General features: G+C 36.0%; 1 protein-coding gene across 3 annotated transcripts in view; it reads left to right on the top strand.

The window, feature by feature from the left end:
* The first annotated feature begins 9,635 nt into the window (after nt 1-9,635).
* LOC107032693 (protein ENHANCED DOWNY MILDEW 2-like) overlaps nt 9,636-20,337 on the top strand; it is a 23,953-nt gene continuing 13,251 nt past the window's right edge. The window contains exons 1-7 of one of the 3 annotated variants that reach the window (XM_015234264.2): nt 9,636-9,791; nt 10,653-11,086; nt 11,170-11,266; nt 11,744-11,797; nt 11,876-12,015; nt 14,232-14,322; nt 14,517-14,615. In XM_015234264.2, coding sequence (XP_015089750.1) covers nt 10,677-11,086; nt 11,170-11,266; nt 11,744-11,797; nt 11,876-12,015; nt 14,232-14,322; nt 14,517-14,615 — 891 coding nt within the window. In that variant the 5' untranslated portion in view covers nt 9,636-9,791; nt 10,653-10,676. The other 2 variants (XM_027912479.1, XM_015234265.2) reach the window with 2 other exon arrangements.

The raw sequence follows: 20,337 nt of genomic DNA, 5'->3' as shown, positions 1-20,337 counted from the left end.
TTCTCTTCAAAATTTTTTTCCTTTCTTAAATCGTATTTATTTCAATAGGTATATTATTTGTATTTGTATTCATTCTAGTTTTTATATTATATTTTGTATAATGATGAAAATAAAACTGAAAAGCAATAAATGAAATTTGTTGTGATCATTTTTAAATAAAATACATAACTAATTGGTATACCTTTGGAATAAATATAAATTAGGAATAAATACAAGATTCATAACCTATGTTGAGATTTATAATAAATACTAATAACATATATACTGCTTTGAAAACGAATTGAGAAATGATACAAAATTCCTAAGAAAAAAAAACTATAAAAACAAAACAAACTAATAGAAAGTTGTTCTTCCTATAAATAAAATACATAACTAGTTAGCATAACTTTATGATGAATACCATTAAGAACAATTACAAGATTCATGGACTGTGTTACATGAGATTTTGAATAAATAACAAATATTAAAAGCATACATAATGGTTTGAATACAATTAAAGAAATAATACAAAATTTTAAAGAAATTCTAAATACAAAACAAACTAATAGGAAGTTGTTCTTCACCTTAATCTCGATCATGTTTTTCGAAAGAAATTATTTAAAAGACTAAAAATCTGAAATACATAAATATTTGATGATTATCTAACCAAACTTACATTCTACTAAATCTGAAATATTAAAACATAATCACAAGAAAATTGAAAAGAATTTATTTAAAAAACTAAAAATCTGAAACACATAAATATTTGATGATTATCTAACCAAATTCACATAAGAATAAAAAAAATTGACGAAAAATTCGAAACATATAAAATCCAAAATACAAGATAATTAGTGTTTTTAAAAGCAAAATCAATATAAATATCACTAAATAATCGAAATTACCTTTAACAATTGAGATATTTCTTGAGTTAAGTTAGAGATTTGTCGATAAAATTAGGAGAACCATTCATAATTTTTATTTCTTGACCTGCCAAGAATTTGAAGAAAGAGAAAATATAAAACTTGAATGATGGGGAGATCAACGTGAATGATGGGGAAATAAGATAAATTGATATTTTTTTTCCTTTTTTATTTGTTATTGATTTAGAATTTGTTCAATGATGGACTGTTTTGGGGTAAAAAAAGTGTAAAATAAATAATAATATTTGAATAAAGTTATTTTATAAAATATTGAAATTTTGACATTTTAAATGAATCTTTTATAGTGTTGTTGTTTTTGACTAATTATGTTAGATATGTTAACTAAATTGCTAATTTTCCCTTTTTTATTATTTTTATGTTTGACTGAATTAATGTAAAGCCCATAACAAGGGTTAGAGTTGATCCTCCCTCCATCATTAAGGTTAGAGCTGTCAAAGTGGGTTTGACTCGTTAAGTCGGTCCAACCCAACCATTATATTATGTGGGCTTGGACCTAGTTTCTTTGGTCCATTTAGGAATGATGCTTTCTAGTCGGCTTCATTTGGCCTGCTAGCCTCGTAGGCTCAACTCGTGAGCCTTAGAGGCCAGCCCATGGACTATAAAAATATTTATTATATATATTTTTGTACTGTTTTTTTTTAACTTATTATCAATAACTATTTTAAAATATAAAATGAAGTCTAACTCTTTGCATATCTTTTACATTTTAGGGTCATTCACTAAAATCAAGTTTACTTTTTTTTTTATACCTAACTTTCAATTTTCCTTTGTTGTCTTGTTTATGAAAAAAGTGATTATGTAATATTTTTTGCTCGAATGAATTTTAGGATGTTGTTGTATCTTGTCTGTTATGTATTTTTGTAAGTATTCACTTAAGTGCGTAATTCATAAATGAATTTTGTATGTATTGATGTCGTGTTAATCAGATATCAACGCTTGAAACTCTTAGATACCCTTTCTAAGACACCAATGTTGCTCATTTTTGGGTTGAAGGGACAACCCGTTCCAACCTGTGGCCTGCTTAGGGTTGTGTTGGACTGCTGTTTTATAGATCTTTTAATTAAAAGGGTCAGCCTGTCCTACCACATTTAACTTTCTAACCTGTTAGGATTGGATCAGGTTGGGTTGAGTCAACCCATTTTGACAACTCTAAGTTTAGGGTTATCACATATATTTATTTGCACAATTTCATCACTAGCAACGCCACTAGTAGTGTAAGGTTAGGGTAATAAGGTAGAAATCACTTTTCATTCAAAGCTTTCACTTATCCATGTATGATAGTTCTTATGCTTCAGGTATATTCTTTGCAGCAATTTCTAATAAGATTCTCATTTAAGATCTGATATATATTAAATTTATGTGATGGAGTGAACACATGTGCTTAAATCGGAGTAGAAATCAATTTCCAATTAAGGCTTCTATTTTTGTATGCTAATGCATACGCTTCAGGTATGTTTTCTGCAACGTGTTCTAGTATAATTACCATGTTTAAAATCATGATATGCATTAAGTTTATGTGATAGTATGAACATTTATGCTTAAAACTTATATTGACATCAACATCTTGAGTTCTTCGAGTGTCACATCTATAATAAGCCCCAACTCGTTTTACTATTAAAAAAAGCTTATTTTTCTACTTGATCACCTTATTTGTTATGTTGAGGATTGATTGATCTAGACCAAGTACTTGATTATATCTAGGAAAAAAATATTCTCATATTCTGATTATGATTTTATGTCACATATATAATTTAAACACACAATTTCAAATAATATTCATATGCAGTATATTATATATAAAAGTCAGGCGAGAAATTAGGTGATTAAGTACTCCCTCTATCTCTATTTACTTGTCCATATTTTCTCTTTTAGTTGTCTCTATTTACTTGTCCATTTTGACAAATTACGAAAGGACAAAAAAAGATTTCCTATTATACCCTCATTTAAACTTGGTAATTTTCAAGTTTTAATCCATCATTTTTGAAACCATAATTAATAAGGATAAAATTATAACTTTACTATGCTAACCATTGCTATCTTAGTATGTGTGTCATTTCTAAGTGGACAACTAAACAGAGACATAGGGAGCATTGAATTAATTTGTCAATCAGAGTTAAGATAGAGTGGTAAGTATTCTTTTATCTTTAGTCAAGAGGTCACAAATTTGAGTACCTTTGGATAGGAAATCACCTTTATTAGGAAGCGCTTTATTCCTAATGTGACACTTCCCGGGATGAATCCAAATTTAATCAGACCCCAATATAATTGTCGAACCAAATGAAAAACCAAAAAGAGTATTTAATCAATTTGTTAAAGTAAGTATTAATATTCCATATTTGAATTTTGTTTGATAAATTTGGATTATATATGAAGTATAATTTTACTAACATTTGATGGGAGGGTAAAGTTGGATTAAATATGATGCATGTATAGTTGGATTAGATGTTAAGTATACTATTGTCTGTCTGCCTCTTTTTCAATTAAAAATTGTATACTTCACTACTAGTATTACGAAATTAAAGACTTGCTATTAACACACTCCTTCGTTTCCCTTTTATTCATCATTTATTTTTAAAGTAATTTTTTTTTTCACTTTTGGTATTTTAAGAAAAAATAATTAGTATTTTCTTCCACGTTTCAATATTAAATATTTATCTTTCAAATCAAATTTCAAGACCTAACTAAACATTCTTTAATAGGGTGAGTATGTTAAATACCAATGAAGGAATATTGATTGTATTGAAGTGTTAAGGGAATACATGGGAGATATATATAGGAGATATAGGAAAGAGTACTAATCCTAATAGGACTAGGATTAAGGAGTACTAATCCTAATAGGACTAGGATTAGTACACAGTAAATACTAATATTATTTTATACTATTTATTTAATACTATCTGTTATTATCCCCCCTCAAGCTGAGCTGAACGGAAGCGAACGGAAGCTTGGAACTGAGTAATCGTGCTGTCGGCTCGGGAGAGGCTTGGTGAGAATATCAGCCGGTTGTTCTTCAGTGGGTACATACTGCACAGTCATGGTGCCGGCCTGAACTTCATCGCGAACAAAGAGACAATCGGTATCAACATGCTTCATTCTGGTGTGTAGGACGGAATTCTTGGCCACACAGATGGTTGATTTGTTGTCACAATAGAGAGCAGGAACAGTGTGAGTGGCGCGGAGTTCGCGAAGAATATATGTGACCCACATGGTCTCAGCAGCAAGAAGAGCAAGGGCGCGGTATTCAGCTTCAGTCGAGGACCGAGAGACCTTGGGTTGTTTTTTTGTACACCAGGAGATCAGGTTCGGCCCCAAAAAAACGAGAAACCCCGATGTAGATTTTCTGTCATTTTTATCATTCGCCCAATCTGAATCTGAGAAACCCCGAAGCTCCAAGTCCCCGGGTCGAATGAGTAAACCACGACCAAGAGTGCCAAAAATGTACCTGAGAATGCGTTTTAGACAATGGTAATCATGTTCACTTGGTTGATGCATGCGCTGAACAACTCGGTTGACAGCAAACTGGATGTCAGGACGAGTAATGGCCAGATACTTTAGAGCCCCAATGAGGCTGCGGAAGTGGGTGATATCGGCAAAGGGGGTGTCGGCTCCATTCGTAGACGAAGAGACTGCCATCGGTGTTGGTTGACTGGTGCATTTTTCCAGTCCAGCTTTCTGCAACAGATCTCGAGCATATTTTGACTGATGAAGAAACAAGCCGCTGCCTGTCCGAGAAACCTCCATTCCCAGAAAATAATGTAACGGGCAAAGGTCCTTCATTTTGAAGGTAGTATGCATAGCTCGAGTGACATCCTGAATGAGAGCTGCAGTAGAGCCTGTAATAATGATATCATCTACATAGACAAGAAGAATGACTGTACCGTGTGCTGAATGTCGAGTAAACAGACTCGTGTCGTGTACGCAACACGTGAAGCCGAGTCCCTGGGAACACGTTTTCAGACGTGTGTACCAAGCACGGGGGGCTTGCTTGAGCCCATACAGAGACTTCTGGAGTTTGCAAACATGTTGAGGGAAGCGGGGATCAACATAGCCCGGTGGTTGCGTCATGTAGATAGTTTCATCAAGCATGCCATGAAGAAAAGCATTGGAAACATCCAACTGATTGATGAGCCAATTGTTGCGCACGGCGAGTGACAGTACCAGGCGAATGGTTTCCTGCCGAATAACAGGACTGAATGTCTCGGAGTAATCAAGCCCATACTCCTGATTGTAGCCTTTAGCAACCAAACGAGCCTTGTACCTGGAAATACTGCCATCCGCATTGTGTTTAATTTTGTACACCCATTTACAGCCCACTGGGTGCCGCCCATGGGGCTTAGGTACAAGAACCCAAGTTTTCTGATCAGTCAAAGCCTTAAACTCGTCATCCATAGCATGACGCCAATAAGCATTTTTTGAGGCAACAGAGTAGGTTGTTGGTTCACTATCGGGAAGGGGTGTATTTGGTAGTATGGTAGCCTGAAAGGTTTTGGGTTTAAAGATACCGGCTTTGCCACGGGTTAACATGGGATGAGTATTGGGGGGTGGCACGGGCGGTGGTGATTCGGGGGTGGCCGGGAAGGACCCAAAACGGATCGGGCTGGAGATGTTGTGGGTATGGGGTGGTTCGGGTTGGTTGTGAGTGTGGGTGGTGGTTGCGGGTGTATTGTGGGTGACGGTCGAAGGGGTGATGAGGGGTGGTTGGGTAGTGGGTGGAGGTGTGGGGGAAGGTGGTGAGGGACCCTGTGAGTATGTTGGAAAAAGGGGAAGGACGCCAATGAATGATGTATTTGTGGAGGAGGAAATAGACTCGTAGGGAAACTCATTTTCGACAAATTTGACATGACGAGATATGTAGACTTTATGAGTTTGTGGGTCAAGACAGCGATAACCCTTGGAGGTAGGATGATAGCCCAAAAAAATACAAGGACGGGATCGGGGTTGTAATTTGTGAGTAATATGAGGGCGTAGCCAAGGGTAGGCAAGACACCCAAAGACGCGGAGGTTGGTATAATTGGGAAGTTCTTGGTAAAGGAGTTGATAGGGTGATTTGTTGGAGAGAGTGTGACTGGGCATTCTGTTAATGAGGTAGTTTGCGGTGGCTAGAGCTTCTACCCAAAAGGAGACAGGGAGATGAGATTGATGTAGAAGAGTAACCACCGTTTCAATGAGATGGCGATGCTTACGCTCAGCCACCCCATTCTGTTCGGGAGTGTATGGACAGGAGGTTTGATGTATAATTCCCAGGGATTGCAGAAACTGGCCAAAGATGTTATTGACATATTCCTTTCCATTGTCACTTCGAAAAAGTTTAACATGAGAATTGAATTGTGTTTTGACCATTTTTTCAAAAGTGACAAAGGTGGTGTATGCCTGTGATTTGTGTTTTAGTGGGTACAACCAAGTGTATTTTGTAAAATCATCCACAAAACAAATATAATAGCGAAAACCAGCAAATGAAGGAACAGCAGTAGGACCCCATAGGTCAGAATGAATAAGTTGAAAAGGTGCAGTTGTACGCTTCTCAGATAAAGTAAAAGGTAATTTATGAGATTTAGCAATTGAACAGGAGTCACAATTGTTTACATGAATGGAAGAAAAACCTAATTGAGACATTAAAGAATTTATTATTTGAGTAGACGGGTGACCCAGACGACTGTGCCACAACAGACTGTGGCCATCAGCCGAAAGAGCCACCGGAGCCACAGGAACGCTTTCTGAAACTGGGTGGGCAGACGAACTTGTGCCAGGAAGAACGTACAGACCATGCTCACAGGGGCCCTGAAAAATCACCCTCTTGGTAGTATTGTCTAGGATCTGAAAATCATTAGAGGTGAACAAGAGTGAGCAATTATTGTCTTTTGTGAATTGGTGAACTGAAAGGAGATTGGATTTAATAGAAGGGACGTGGGTAAGGTTACCTAGGTGAAAGATAGCGGTGGGGGTTTTAATGGTACCCGTGCCAGTGTGAGAAATATTAAGGGACTCACCGTTGCCAACAGTAATACCATTGGAGCCATGATATGGATTTGGAGCGTTAAGCTTGGATAGATCAGAAGTAACGTGCATGTTGGCCCCAGTATCCAACAGCCATTCAGAGGAAGGGCCGGCTTGAGATGCATAATTGGCACGGTTATCACTATTTCGGCTCTCCTCATACCGAAACCAGCAACGAACAGCGGTGTGTCCTGTTTTCTGACAGATTTGACAAGTTGGACGATCCCGCTCGTAAGTGCCCTGCCCGCCGCTGGAAGATGACTGCCCGCCGCTGCCGAAGGAGTGCAGGCTGTTGTTGCTGCCGTGCTGCTGACCGTCGTACGGCGGACGACTGCCCTGCCGACCGCCGCGCCCGCGGCCTCCGCTGTTTCTGCCGTAGCCGCCGCGGCTCCCCTGCCGGCCGCCACCACGCCCCCCGCGATAGTTCTGGCTTGCGGTGAGGGCGGTGGCCGGCTCCATAACAGCGGCTTCTCGGAGAAGAAGTTTGCTCTCCAGATCCACGTTGATTTCTTCACTTTTTAGCCACGAGGAGAGAGTATCCAGGTCAACGGGCGTTGGACTGATGCGAACCGCCTGTTTAATGGAGGAGTAAGCTGATGGGAGCCCCCGAACGACGCACATGACGAGATCTTTTTCGGGAATGATTTCGTTCACGGTGTCGAGGGCTGTGATGATGGTGGAGACCTCGTCTAAATACTCCGCCATAGTTTTCGTGCCTTTGGTAATTGTGTGGAGACGATCACGCAATTGAAAAATATGAGAGTGGGAAATTGATGCATAGCGTGTTGCGAGGGCCGTCCACAGGGCTGAAGCAGTTGTGTAGGATCGGACGTGTTTCTGAACCGTGGGAGAGATGACCGCAATCAAACATGATCGGATCTGGCCATCCACGGCTTTCCAGGCGGCATGGGCCGGATTGGTTTTTTCTGATTTGTCCGTGGCGGTGATGACTGCCGGCGGCGGTTCTGTGCTTCCATCGACGTATTTGAGAAGGTAATTGGCCTCAAGGGCTGTAAGAACGGTGATTTTCCATGTAGGGTAATTTATGTCTGATAATTTTTCGGGAATCAGGGCATGAAGATGCCTGAGAAGGAGTTTAACGCCAGAAGGAAGTGAATCGAGAGGATCCACCTCGGTTGTCATGGCTGCCGCCGCCCAAGAGAAGAGAGGGAACGATCGGTGCCCTAAAGAGAGGAAAAAAAAACCTAGAGAAAAGAAGATCTAGGTTTTCTGGCTCTTGATACCATGAAGGAATATTGATTGTATTGAAGTGTTAAGGGAATACATGGGAGATATATATAGGAGATATAGGAAGGAGTACTAATCCTAATAGGACTAGGATTAAGGAGTACTAATCCTAGTAGGACTAGGATTAGTACACAGTAAATACTAATATTATTTTATACTATTTATTTAATACTATCTGTTATTAACCAATATGAATATATAATTGTTTTCTTAATGTGTGTCAAATTAAACAATGAGAAGTAAAAATGAATGAAGGGAATAGTAAATTCATAACCGTTTGTCTTTACCAATGCTCCCATGTCCTTTTTTACTTCTCCAATGTTTCCTAATTCAACGTCCCTTTATACTTGTCATTTTTGACAAATTACGGAAGAACAATTTTCTTTTTCATGTTATATCCTCGATTTATTAACATTGTGTTAATTTTTTGAAGAGTGTAATGAATAAATATAGGGAAAAGACTCAAATATGTCATCGAACTTTTAGTTTAGGCTCATTTATGCCATTAGTTAAAAGTTCGACTCATTTATGTTATTACCATTAAAGAAAAGACTCATTCATGCCATTATTTTTTTAATAATGGTTTTGCAAAACCATTTTTGACATGTGGCCAATTATAATTCGGCTACGTCATCATTTTTTTTAATTAGATAAATAAATAAAAAATAATTCAATTTTTATTTAGAATTTTCATTTTTTTAATTAAAAAATCAATAAAAATTAATTCAATTTTTTTTAGAATTATGATTTTTTTAATAAAAAAAAATTGATGACGTAGCGGATTTATAATTGGCCACGTGTCAAAAATAGTTTTGCAAAACCACCTTTAAAAAATAATGATATAAATTAGTCTTTTCTTTAACGGTAATGGCATAAATGAGCTAAAATTTTAATTGATGGCATAAATAAATTTTTTCTGAAAGTTTGATGATATATTTGAGTCTATTCCCATTAATATATTTGAGATCCTATTAATTAATAGAGTTAAAATGATAAATTCATTATATCAACCATTATTTTTTTAATAGATGCGTAAAAATTTGACGAATAAAAAAATGAAAAAAGTATTCGTATCAAATTGTTCACTCTAGTTACTTTTACGTGTTCATAAACTATCCACCTCCCCCCAGTTTTTACTTGAAATGCTAAATTGCTAATAATAATAAATATTTTAGTGAAATAGACTCATCATTTATTATGTCCTTGGCTAGAAGCAAACGTACTAATGAAGACGTGTTTGTTTCTACACTTTTCTTTATAGTATAATAAAATAAAAATACTACAAATAGTTTATATGATAGTTAAATGTTGGATGACTCTAAATTTTTATATAATTTAGAAATATTTTGAGTTTGTTACTTATGATAATTTATAATAACATTTTAAATTTGATGAATGATACTAAATTTGTTTAATTAATTGAAGGACATTTTTAGTCATTTTTCAGTATACGTGCATCTGCCATAATGAGGAGTACATACAAATTTCTGCAAAAGCAACTGCTCCTTTCTGTGAAAGTCTCTGTCAGTCTGCTTCTTCACCGTTGATCAAACACACACCCCTTTTGTGTTAATTGTTCTCTCTATTTGGTTCATCATTTTTCTCTTCACAAGTTGGACAAAAGAGGTTATCAACTTCAGATATTATGCTTTAATTTGCACCTTCTATGGAAGAAATGGAGTTGCATATCATCTCTCTCTTTTGTTTTTTCTCGTTTCTTCAAGTCATCGCTGTATCTTTTCACTGATTTTATTATGCATATTTCAGTTTTTTTTGGTTTGTGAACTGGGTTTCTGTTGTATATTATGTTGCGTGGTTGATACATATGAACGGATTTTTTTGGAAAGAAGGAAAAAAAAATGCTGATAGTTAGGGCTTTGGGGTTTAATGACTTGAGATTTTTTTTCTTTTTGAATGATACATAACATTTCAGTTTATTGCACATCATTTTGTTGAAATGTTGGTGCTACTTCTGGAATTAAATGTTGGATTTTGGGTTATTTGGAGAATGAAGCTGTAGAGATAACAAAGTAAAACTTGTCTTTTGCTATTGTCTGAACTACACATTATCTGTTGTTGCGTCCACCTACTGTTATTAGGTCTGTGTGTAAGTTTTTAATTCTGGTATTATTTGATTTTGTTAGTTTCTTCTTCTTCTTTTCGTTTTTTTTTTTTTGTCTTTAATGTATCATGAAAAATTGTTATATGAGTAAGGGAAATCCTTTTGACACATGGGGATGAACTGTTAGCCGCTAAAATGTTATTTTTTGTTCTACCTCTGCATTGTCTTTTTCGAACTGACTTGTTATGTGTTACTTGAGCCTCTCTATCTCCATGAGATAGGGGTAAGGTCTTGGGACACTCTACCCTCCCGAACTCCATCTGTGGGAATACACTAGGTATGTCGTCGTTGTTGATAAATAGCGCATGTGACTGTTTAATAATGTGTTATTATTGATGCAAGTTTTTGTTAACTATGACAAATAGGTAGACACTTCAAAATTATTGCTCATGGCATCATCGGACGAAGAGGGTGAAATTGTTCCCAACTGCATAACCAATTACCATTTTGTTGATAGCAATGGAGGAGTTGCTTCATTTTCCATTTTGCCTCTTCAGTGGGGTGAGGATGACAAACTTGGGGCACTGAACTCAGAGATATTTTTGCGTGGAACTGCAGATGATGGTCTTCAGCCCATCTATAAGAAGGTTCTAGCATGGAGATTTGAACTTTCTTATGCCCTGCCAGAAATTCATGTGCTCTCCAAAGATAAAATCTGGATCAAACTTCTTAAACCCCGAAATGGTTATGTAGATACCATCAGATCAGTACTCATCACTGTTCATTTCCTCCACTTTGTGAAGAAGAACCCAGACACGGATGGAGGGATTGTGTGGAATTACATTGAGAAAAGTTTAAGGTGCTGAAAGTCACACCTAAATCCTTTAAATGTTTTGTTGCCAAATTTGGTTATAATGGAATCTACTAAATCAGTTCTTTTAGTGCATATGAGGTACTACCTTCTAAAGATGATCTACTAGAGCACATGCCAACAATCAAAGAAGCTGCAAGGAGGGATAAAGATTTATCTAATTCCAAGGTTGTGATGCTTTAGTTATTGGTATAACATGTTTGTTGTCGTGTTGACTTTCTGCATAGTTATTTTATTCTTTTGGTGTGTAGGTAGCTGAATGTAGTTTCAAAGTATGCCTCTTTTCTGTAAGACCAGAGAGAGTTTTGCACCTAAGGGTGTTGTATCCTAGTGGGTCAATGAAATGTCTTGTAAATCATGAGGTCTCACGTTCAAATCTGTAATACTTGATGATTTCTTCTCATTTGTCGAAGTCTTGATGGCTTTAGAGTCATCAGGCTTAAGTTATGTTTCAGTGTAGTAAGCATGAGTATCACTATCTGATCCTTATTTGAGTGTCGGTTACTGGTCTATCATTTACTTGCTTTTGAACTAGTTCTTCTTCTAGTTGCTAATGCTTGTGCTATCACCTGCTTCTGCTTTTTCACTGCATATACATTATCATTTCCGGCATTATTCTGTACTGAAATTTATATTTTAAAACAGAGTTTGGATACATTTATTTTGGAGACATCACAAAAGAGGATACACAGTTATGAGGTTAGATGCAATTTATATGTTATCTCATTTTATGTTTAATCAAGAATTATCAGTTCTTACTTGTGACTTGTCTAGCAGTGCAATCAAGCAAAAAAGAGACCCCGGTTTATTATTGAGACCGATAATGATGCTGATAGTGGTGGCGATGATGATGCAATTGAAGATGAACAATTTGATCATGTTTGTGCTCTTTGTGATGATGGGGGAGAACTTCTATGGTAACTCAACATTTCCAATATAAGCTCTCTATATCTTATCTAGGTGTAAACATTAAACATAAGCAAAAAAAAGAACAAATTGGTAAAAGTAATTAGAACATAGAAGGGCTAAAATTATACATAACTCAGGAAGTGTTACCCATGACTCTAGGAAGAACTTGCGTACATCATATGATCATTTGCTTTTTTTTACTTTCTCTTTATTAGTTAATGGTTTTATTGATAGTAAAGGGGGAAATCCCTTGTACTAGCTACTAGGTATATATACAAAATTAAAAAAATATCAAACAGAGGTATATTTCTCTGATAGGAGCATCAACCATCTATACTGATTGTAATCTCATGAGTGCGTCCAAAATTTGCAAGAAGACGAAAAGGCAACTTTTGAATGTAATTAAATCACTTCAATACCCATTGATTTCTTTCTTTAGAGATAATTTATAAGGGTGGCAAAGGGGCATATCCCATGCTTTATTTCTTCCTTCTTATCATTCTGATTTCCAGCTATGGAGCATGTCTGTACCCTCGTTACCCATTCAGTTTTGAACTGGTTCTAATCGACACCCCTTAATCAATATGCTAGCAATAAATAGCTGACATCTCTTGATCCCCCCACCCTCACCCCAACGCGTATTAACATTAACGTTAAACCTTCTTTCTACTTCTCGTGTAATTTCTCTGTTGTGAAGATGGTTTCTCATGCTGCTAAGTGCAAACCATTCAAAGCAGTGGTTTTAGGATTCCAGACTAAGAAGTGAGGGTAAACCACACCCTCCTTAGCAGGCTATATTGTATAATGATTTCGTTGGGTTAGACTTATTTCTCTATCCTTCCAATTCCATGTATCTCGACTCGTGATTGATATTTGTTGCTTATAGAATAGCTCAAGATTTGGAGCTTCACATAATTTGATCTTACAAATCTCTACTAAATTTTAGGTCCTTTGGAATTTCCCCTTCCTCCTTGATACTAGTTTATCTGTCTAACGTTAGTAAATTGTTGGTAGGATATGTTGGAATTTGTTACCTAGTGGTTAAGTCCACTCTACATCACATAGGACTGGATTCGTTCCACCAAACATCTAACCTTTCCCCAATATTCACATATCCACCCTCCAAAAGAATTTAAAAGGGAAGTTATTAGTCCCAATTGAATGCTATGGAACATAACTCCAAATAATAATTCTTCAAGTCTATGATCCCTAGTTTCCACTATACTTCCCTTCCCCTCCACCCAAGAAATATGTAGAGAAATTGATATTTGTCCTGTACTCCTGTTAGTTCATTCTCAGAGCTAAGTAGCATGGACTTTTCACTTTTGGTGCCACATCCAGTTGACAAGACATGGGTGTGGGATCCATAACGGATGTGATTAATTGATTTTGGGTACTTTGTATAAAATCGATTGAGAAATATGCAACTATTTCTGAAATCAAAACAAAAGCTAGGTGAATTCATAATTTAGACATATGTTTTTTTATTGTTAAAAGATATTTCAATTTAAAGGTCTGCATCAGAAAGTGCTTTAAAAATATTTACATGTCAATATCATTGTTGAATGTGCAATGAACTTAAGAAGCCCATCATGACCTCTTTATCATTTGCAGTAGCCATATTACACCAAAAATTATACAAGGAGATGCGTTTGTACTCAATAATAATTATATATTCAAACTTGCTGTCAGAAATTCGTGCATTCCTTCCAAATAGTCCACCATAATTTAGGCATATTTTAATAACTCTATATTTAAAATATTTGAAATACTCTTATCCAAATGTCCACACCCATATCCATACCTGGGTACTCCCAAATTTCAAAATTTGGATCATGAAGGACTCGACCTCTAGATCTGCACCCATGCCGGACACCTGCACCCGAGTCCGAGCAACTTAGTCGCTCAGAAGTAAGCTGGGCTGATCTAATTAACTGAGATCATAACACAAGTAACTAAAACTTATATTGGACTAAATAAAGATGTTAGAGAAAAAAGAGTAATAGAAGAGATCAGCATTGAACTCTTTTTAAAGGAATCATCTTTTTTCTTGCTGCCTTTGGATTGTATAAATCGTTCTTTGTAGCATTTTCCCATGGATTTACCTTCATTCATTAGTGTGATTTTAATCCTAAGATGTTTGGGAAAAGACTATGGTATATGTCCTTCAACGTTTGCAGAGTGTTGTACTGCTTTAATGTTGTCTGTCTGAATGCTTTGTCAGTTGTGAAGGCCGCTGCATACGATCTTTCCATCCTACCGTGGAATCTGGAGCTGAATCTTCTTGTGAATCTCTTTCTTACAGAAATCACCAAGTAGGAGTCTGAAATTTTTGTTCCTTGTCCTGGTTTCTCAAAATTTTGCTGCTTCTCTTTATATTTTGTCATCATTTGAGGGGTTTATCCAACTGCTGTAGGAAGTGCTTCAAGCTTAGTTGTTTGTAAAGTTTCAGCATGTGACTTCCCTTTTAACAATAAGATAGAGGTTTTAACATATGGCTGTTTCACAGGCAATCCAGACCTTCTTGTGCAAAAATTGCCAATATCAACGACACCAATGTTTTGCTTGTGGCTTGTTGGGGTCTTCTGACAAATTAACTGGTGCAGAGGTTTGAATTTCTTGTCCTTTATACACATGAAAATCTTAAAGGTAGAATCAACAAAATGCCAAATTTTCTAATTTTCTTCTGACTTGGAAGACAAAATTCTGCAAATTTATGTTGTAAGCTATGTCCCTTTTTTTTTCCTCTTATTTCGAGAAGGTAACACGTTGTACTATAAACCCTACTGAAACCCCCTTTACAAAAAGTAAGCAGTTAAAACAGAAAATTCCTCAGTTCTAGCTAGATTCTAAAACTTCTAGGATAGCTTTTGCATCTGGCGGGATACTCTTTGAACACTAAAAACATAATAACAAAATACAGTCGGTTTTAATCTTCTGTAATGCTCTACTTCTGTCTTCAAAACACCTGGCATTCCTCTTCTTTCAAATAGTCTGGCAAATACAAGCTGGAATGTGGTTCTCCAGTAGCTCATGTTCTTTGCACCAATCCCATCTTCCTCCCAACAAGAGAGAGTGTCAACAAGTTTGCTAGGTATTGTCCAATGTATGCCTCTGAGATTGATGAGAATCTTCCATAGTAGGTCAGCAATTCTGCAGTACAAAAACAAATGCCAACTGTCTCTCCACATAAACAGCAGTTGTGAGTTGTGACTAAGACGATATTTCTCTTTCTCAAGTTTTCATGGGTCAGTACAATCTTCTTTGCTTGCAGCCATGAGAAGCATGCCACCTTCAGAGGTGTTCTGGCTTTCCAAACTTGTTTCCATGGCCACTTTGTGGTTTGTGGAAAGGTCATGTCAAGAGTCTTGTACCCTGAACTCACTTTCTAAACCCCTTTTCTGAGTCCATTCCACCATAGTTCGTCCATCCCATCCTTTAGCCCTTGTAAGGTTTCAAGTGTTTTAAAAGTTCAAGCAGTCTTTGGATATCCCAGTCATTCAAGCTTTTTCTGAAAATTAAATCCCAACCTCGAGGAGACATGTCAGCCACAGTTCTGTCATGTTATTGAGCTAAATCAAACATGCCTGGATGTATCTCTAAATAACTTCTGTTGCATGACCATATATGTCCTCTCAGAAGGCAGATTTGTTGCCATCATGCACTTTTATGACAGAATGGTTCTTAAAGTAGTCCACCTTTCTTATGGATCTACAGACAGTTACACCATAAGGATTGTTTGCCACCTTGGTAACCCAAGCATCCATCTGCCCAATCTTCATTCTGATCACAGCACTCCACAAAGATTGTGATTCTTGAGCACATTTCCAGTCACTTCAGTTTTAGGGCCTTTGATTCTTCAAGTTTTTGATGACAATGCCTACTTGCTTGAGTTCTGTCCTTATTGTTGAGAAAACTGATTTTAACAAATAAACTTTGTTTCTGTTTTTTAATTTTATTTCACTTCATTTGGTTAATGTCTTTTGGGTTTGAAAGTTTTATTTCATGACTCAATCTTGTTTTATATCACTCATCCCCTATCCCCTATCAATTTACGCGGAAGATAAATATTTCGTTATAGTAAACAACATGTTTTTCACATGCTTAAGTCTATCAAATGATTCAAATCATTGTCAGAGCTTTTACATTATGCACATGTTTGAAAAATCTTTAAACATTAAAGAAAATGCTAGATCTAGACAAAAGGCAAGGTGTTGGAGAGTGGAGAGAAGGGGTAGCTTCTGTCTCCTATCCTGTACTCTTTTTACCGTACTGATTGTTTCATTTTTCCAAGTGTCTCTGGACCATCCCTAGACATGTTGGAATTAATGCAACAATGTTTAGTCTTCCAAAATTGTCTCTTAGTTTTTCAAGAAGTTTTTTTAGAATTTCGTAGTACATGTATCTAGTAAATTGTGATACATGTATTTAGTTATTTGTGCAAGACTTTTTATTTTTTATTTTGAGTAGTATAAATAGTGATGTAGTTGATGATTGTAATCATCTCAAGTGGCCTTAAGTAGCCTATATAAAACTTGAACAATCTCTAAAAGATAGTATTCTCCTTCTATATTTCCAACAAATTGGTATCAAGAGCAGGTTTTCGTTCTTAATCTGGGGTTAGGTGAAAAAAAAATATGGCATCCAAAACAAATGAAGGTGTTGTTTTTTCAGTTGTTCTTACTCCATTTTTTGATGGAACTGATTTTGAATACTGGAAGATAAAAATGAGAACACATTTGAAAGTTGAAGGTTTGTGGACTATTGTTGCAAATGGCTTTGAAGAGCCAGAAAACGATGATGATCTTACAGCAGCAGAGATGAAAAATCTTGAGGCTAAGTATCGTCAAGATGCAAAAGCCTTGAGCAAAATCCAAATGGGAGTCTCAAGAGCATATTTTGCAAAAATTGCTACTTGTGAAACTGAGGTGTATGGTGACGAAAAGGTACGCACTATAAATCTTCAAACTCTTAGAAGAGAGTTTCAAAATTTAAAGATGATAGAATCTGAAAAAATTGATGAATATTGCACAAGAGTCGTGAATATTGTTAATGAAATGAGAAATCATAGTGATACAATTTCTGACCAACAAGTTGTGGAAAAGATTCTAATTAGTGTCACAGAAAAGTATGAGTACATCGTTGCTATCAATGAGGAGACGAAAGATCTTTCTAAGCTTTCCATCATAGAGCTAGTTGGATCATTTCGTGCTCACGAGAAGCGAAGATTTTTTCGTGAAGATCATCCCAAAGAGACGGCTTTCCAGTCTAAAATAAATGAGAATTCTCAAAATTTCTCAAAAAATCATCGGAAGAAAAATCACAAGCCAAAAAAAAAAACAGGATCATGATGGTTTTTCCAAGAAGGTTGAAGAAAAAGGTGAGAAAAACTCTAGTCTTTGTAAAGTTTGCAAAAAGACTAATCACAATGCAGAAAAATGTTGGCACAAAGGCAAGCCCCAATGTAACTTTTGTAAAAAGTTTGGCACGTTGAAAAGGATTGTTGGCACAAGAAATGGGAGCAAGCAAATTTTTGGGAAAAACATGAGGAAGAAAGGGAAGAAAATCTTTTCTTTGCTTCTAAATCTGATGCTTCAACAAAAAGCAACGAATGGTATGTTGATAGTGGTTGTAGTAATCACATGACTGGAGATGAAAAGGCTTTCCTCTCAATTAATAATAGCATCACTACTAAAGTGAAGATGGGGAATGGAGCCTTAGTTGATGCGAAAGTTAAAGGTACTATTTCGATCAACATGAAAGGATGCGGTAAGCAAATTCATAATGTTCTTTATGTTCCTGACTTGGAAGAAAATTTGCTTAGTGTTGGTCAACTCATGAAAAATGGTTATTCTCTTGTGTTTAGAGATAATTATTGCAAGATTTATGATAAAATTGAGCCAAGTCAAGTCATTGTTGAAGTAAAAATGATAAAAAGAAACTTCCCTTTGCAATTTCATTACAATGCATTAAAAAATGAAATTGTAGATGATTCATGGCTTTGGGACAAAAGATTTTGTCACTTGAATTTTCATGGTTTAAAGCTTCTCAAGCAAAAGGACATGGTGCAAGGCCTTCCTGAGATACATACTGAGGTGGATACATGTGAAAGTTGTATAATGGGAAAGCAACACAGGAAGTCTTTTCCAAAAGGGTTGTCTTGGAGAGCAGGTGTATTTTTGGAACTAATTCATACCGACATTTGTGGACCAATGAAGACTCCATCTCTTGGAAGTCAAAGGTATTTTCTAATCTTTATTGATGATTTCTCAAGAATGACTTGGGTTTATTTCTTGAAAGAAAAGTCAGAAGCATTTGCTACATTCAAGAAATTTAAAGCCCTTGTTGAGAAGCAAAAAGGTTGCAACATCAAAACCATTCGCAGTGATCGAGGAGGTGAGTACACAAGTCGAGAATTTGAAGAATATTGCAAAAATGAAGGCATTCAGAAGCAACTTACAGCAGGGTATACTCCTCAACAAAATGGTGTATCTGAAAGAAGAAATAGAACAATTGTTGAAATGGCCATAACTATGATGAATGAGAAAGGGTTGCGAAAATATTTTTGGGCAGAAGCAGTGCATACAGCAGTTCACATCCTTAACAGGTGTACAACAAAGGCACTAAAGGACAAGACACTAGTTGAAGCTGGGAGTGGAATTAAACCTTCTGTAAGTCATTTTAAAATTTTTTGGTGTATTTGTTATGTTCATGTACCTGCTGAGAAAAGAACAAAATTAGATGAAAAAAAGTCAAAAATGTGTTTTTCTTGGTTATAGTGATGTGACAAAAGCATATAGGCTTCTCGATGTCAAAACTAACAAACTTGTTGTTAGTAGAGATGTCATTTTTGATGAAAAAACAACATGGAATTGGGAGGATAAAAAGATAGAGAATACTGCTATCATATCTTCAAATCAAGAAGAGGATGAGAAAGATGAAGATGTCTCTCAAAGGGGAGAAATCCCAGATTCAGATAATGAAGAACCGCCTCCAAGAGGAACAAAAATGTTGAGTGATATTTATCTAAGATGTAATTTTGCCGGTGTTGAGCCAGAAAATTATGAAGAAGCAATAAAACATGATGTTTGGAAGAAAGCCATGGAAGAAGAAATTCGAATGATCGAAAAAATAATACTTGGGAGCTTGTGGCTATTCCTAGAGAAAGAGAAGTTGTAAGTTTAAAATGGATTTACAAAATCAAACTCAATCAGGAAGGAGATATTCAAAAGCAGAAAGCAAGGTTGGTTGCTAGAGGCTTCACGCAAAAACCAGGTATTGATTTTTATGAAACTTTCTCTCCAGTTGCTCGTCTTGAGACAATTAGAATTGTAATTGTTGTTGCTGCACAAAAGAAATGGAAGATATTTCAACTTGATATTAAATCAGCATTTCTGAATAGAAAACTTGATGAAGAGATCTATGTTGAGCAACCTCAAGGATTTTTTGTTCAAGGGGGAGAAGAAAAGGTGTATAGACTAAAAAAAGTTCTTTACGGGTTGAAGCAAGCTCCAAGAGCCTGGTACAATGAAATTGATATATACTTTGTGAAAAATAATTTTCAGAGAAGTAAAAGTGAAGCCTCTTTGTATGTGAAGAAAGAACATGGCAGCATTATCATTGTTTGTCTCTATGTGGATGATTTGCTCTTTACAGGAAATGATGTAAAGATGATGCAAAATTTCAAACAAGATATGATGCAAGCTTATGAAATGAGTGATTTTGGATTGCTAAATTATTTTTCTTGGGCATCGAAGTTTCTCAAGTGAAAGAAGAAAATTTTTATTTCTCAGAAGAAGTATACTAAAAGTATTCTTCAAAAATTCAAAATGATGGATTGCAGGTCTGTGGCCATACCATTAGCAGCAAATGAGAAGTTTAGAAAAGATGATGGAGAAAAGAAAGTTAATAGCTCACTTTTTAGGAGTTTGATTGGAAGTTTGTTATATCTTACTTCAACAAGGCCAGATATTATGTTTGCTGCTAGTTTATTATCCAGATTCATGCAAGAACCAAGCCAAGTGCATTTTGGAGCTGCAAAGCGTGTTCTACGCTACGTGCAAGGAACAATAGATTATGGGATAATGTACAAATTTGGTGGAAATTTGAACTTAATTGGTTATTCTGATAGTAATTGAGTTGGAAGTATAGATGACATGAAGAGTACTTCTGGTTATGCTTTCTTATTTGGATCAAACATTTGTTCTTGGTTATCAAAAAAGCAAAGTGTTGTTGCTCAATCCACTGCCGAAGCAGAATATGTTTCAGCATCCAAGGCTACTTCTCAAGCTATTTGGCTTAGGAGAATATTTGAAGACATTGGTGAAAAA

The sequence above is a fragment of the Solanum pennellii genome, chromosome 10, assembly GCF_001406875.1.
Source record: "Solanum pennellii chromosome 10, SPENNV200".
NCBI lineage: Eukaryota > Viridiplantae > Streptophyta > Magnoliopsida > Solanales > Solanaceae > Solanum > Solanum pennellii.
This window is presented reverse-complemented; position numbering and strand designations above follow the sequence as displayed.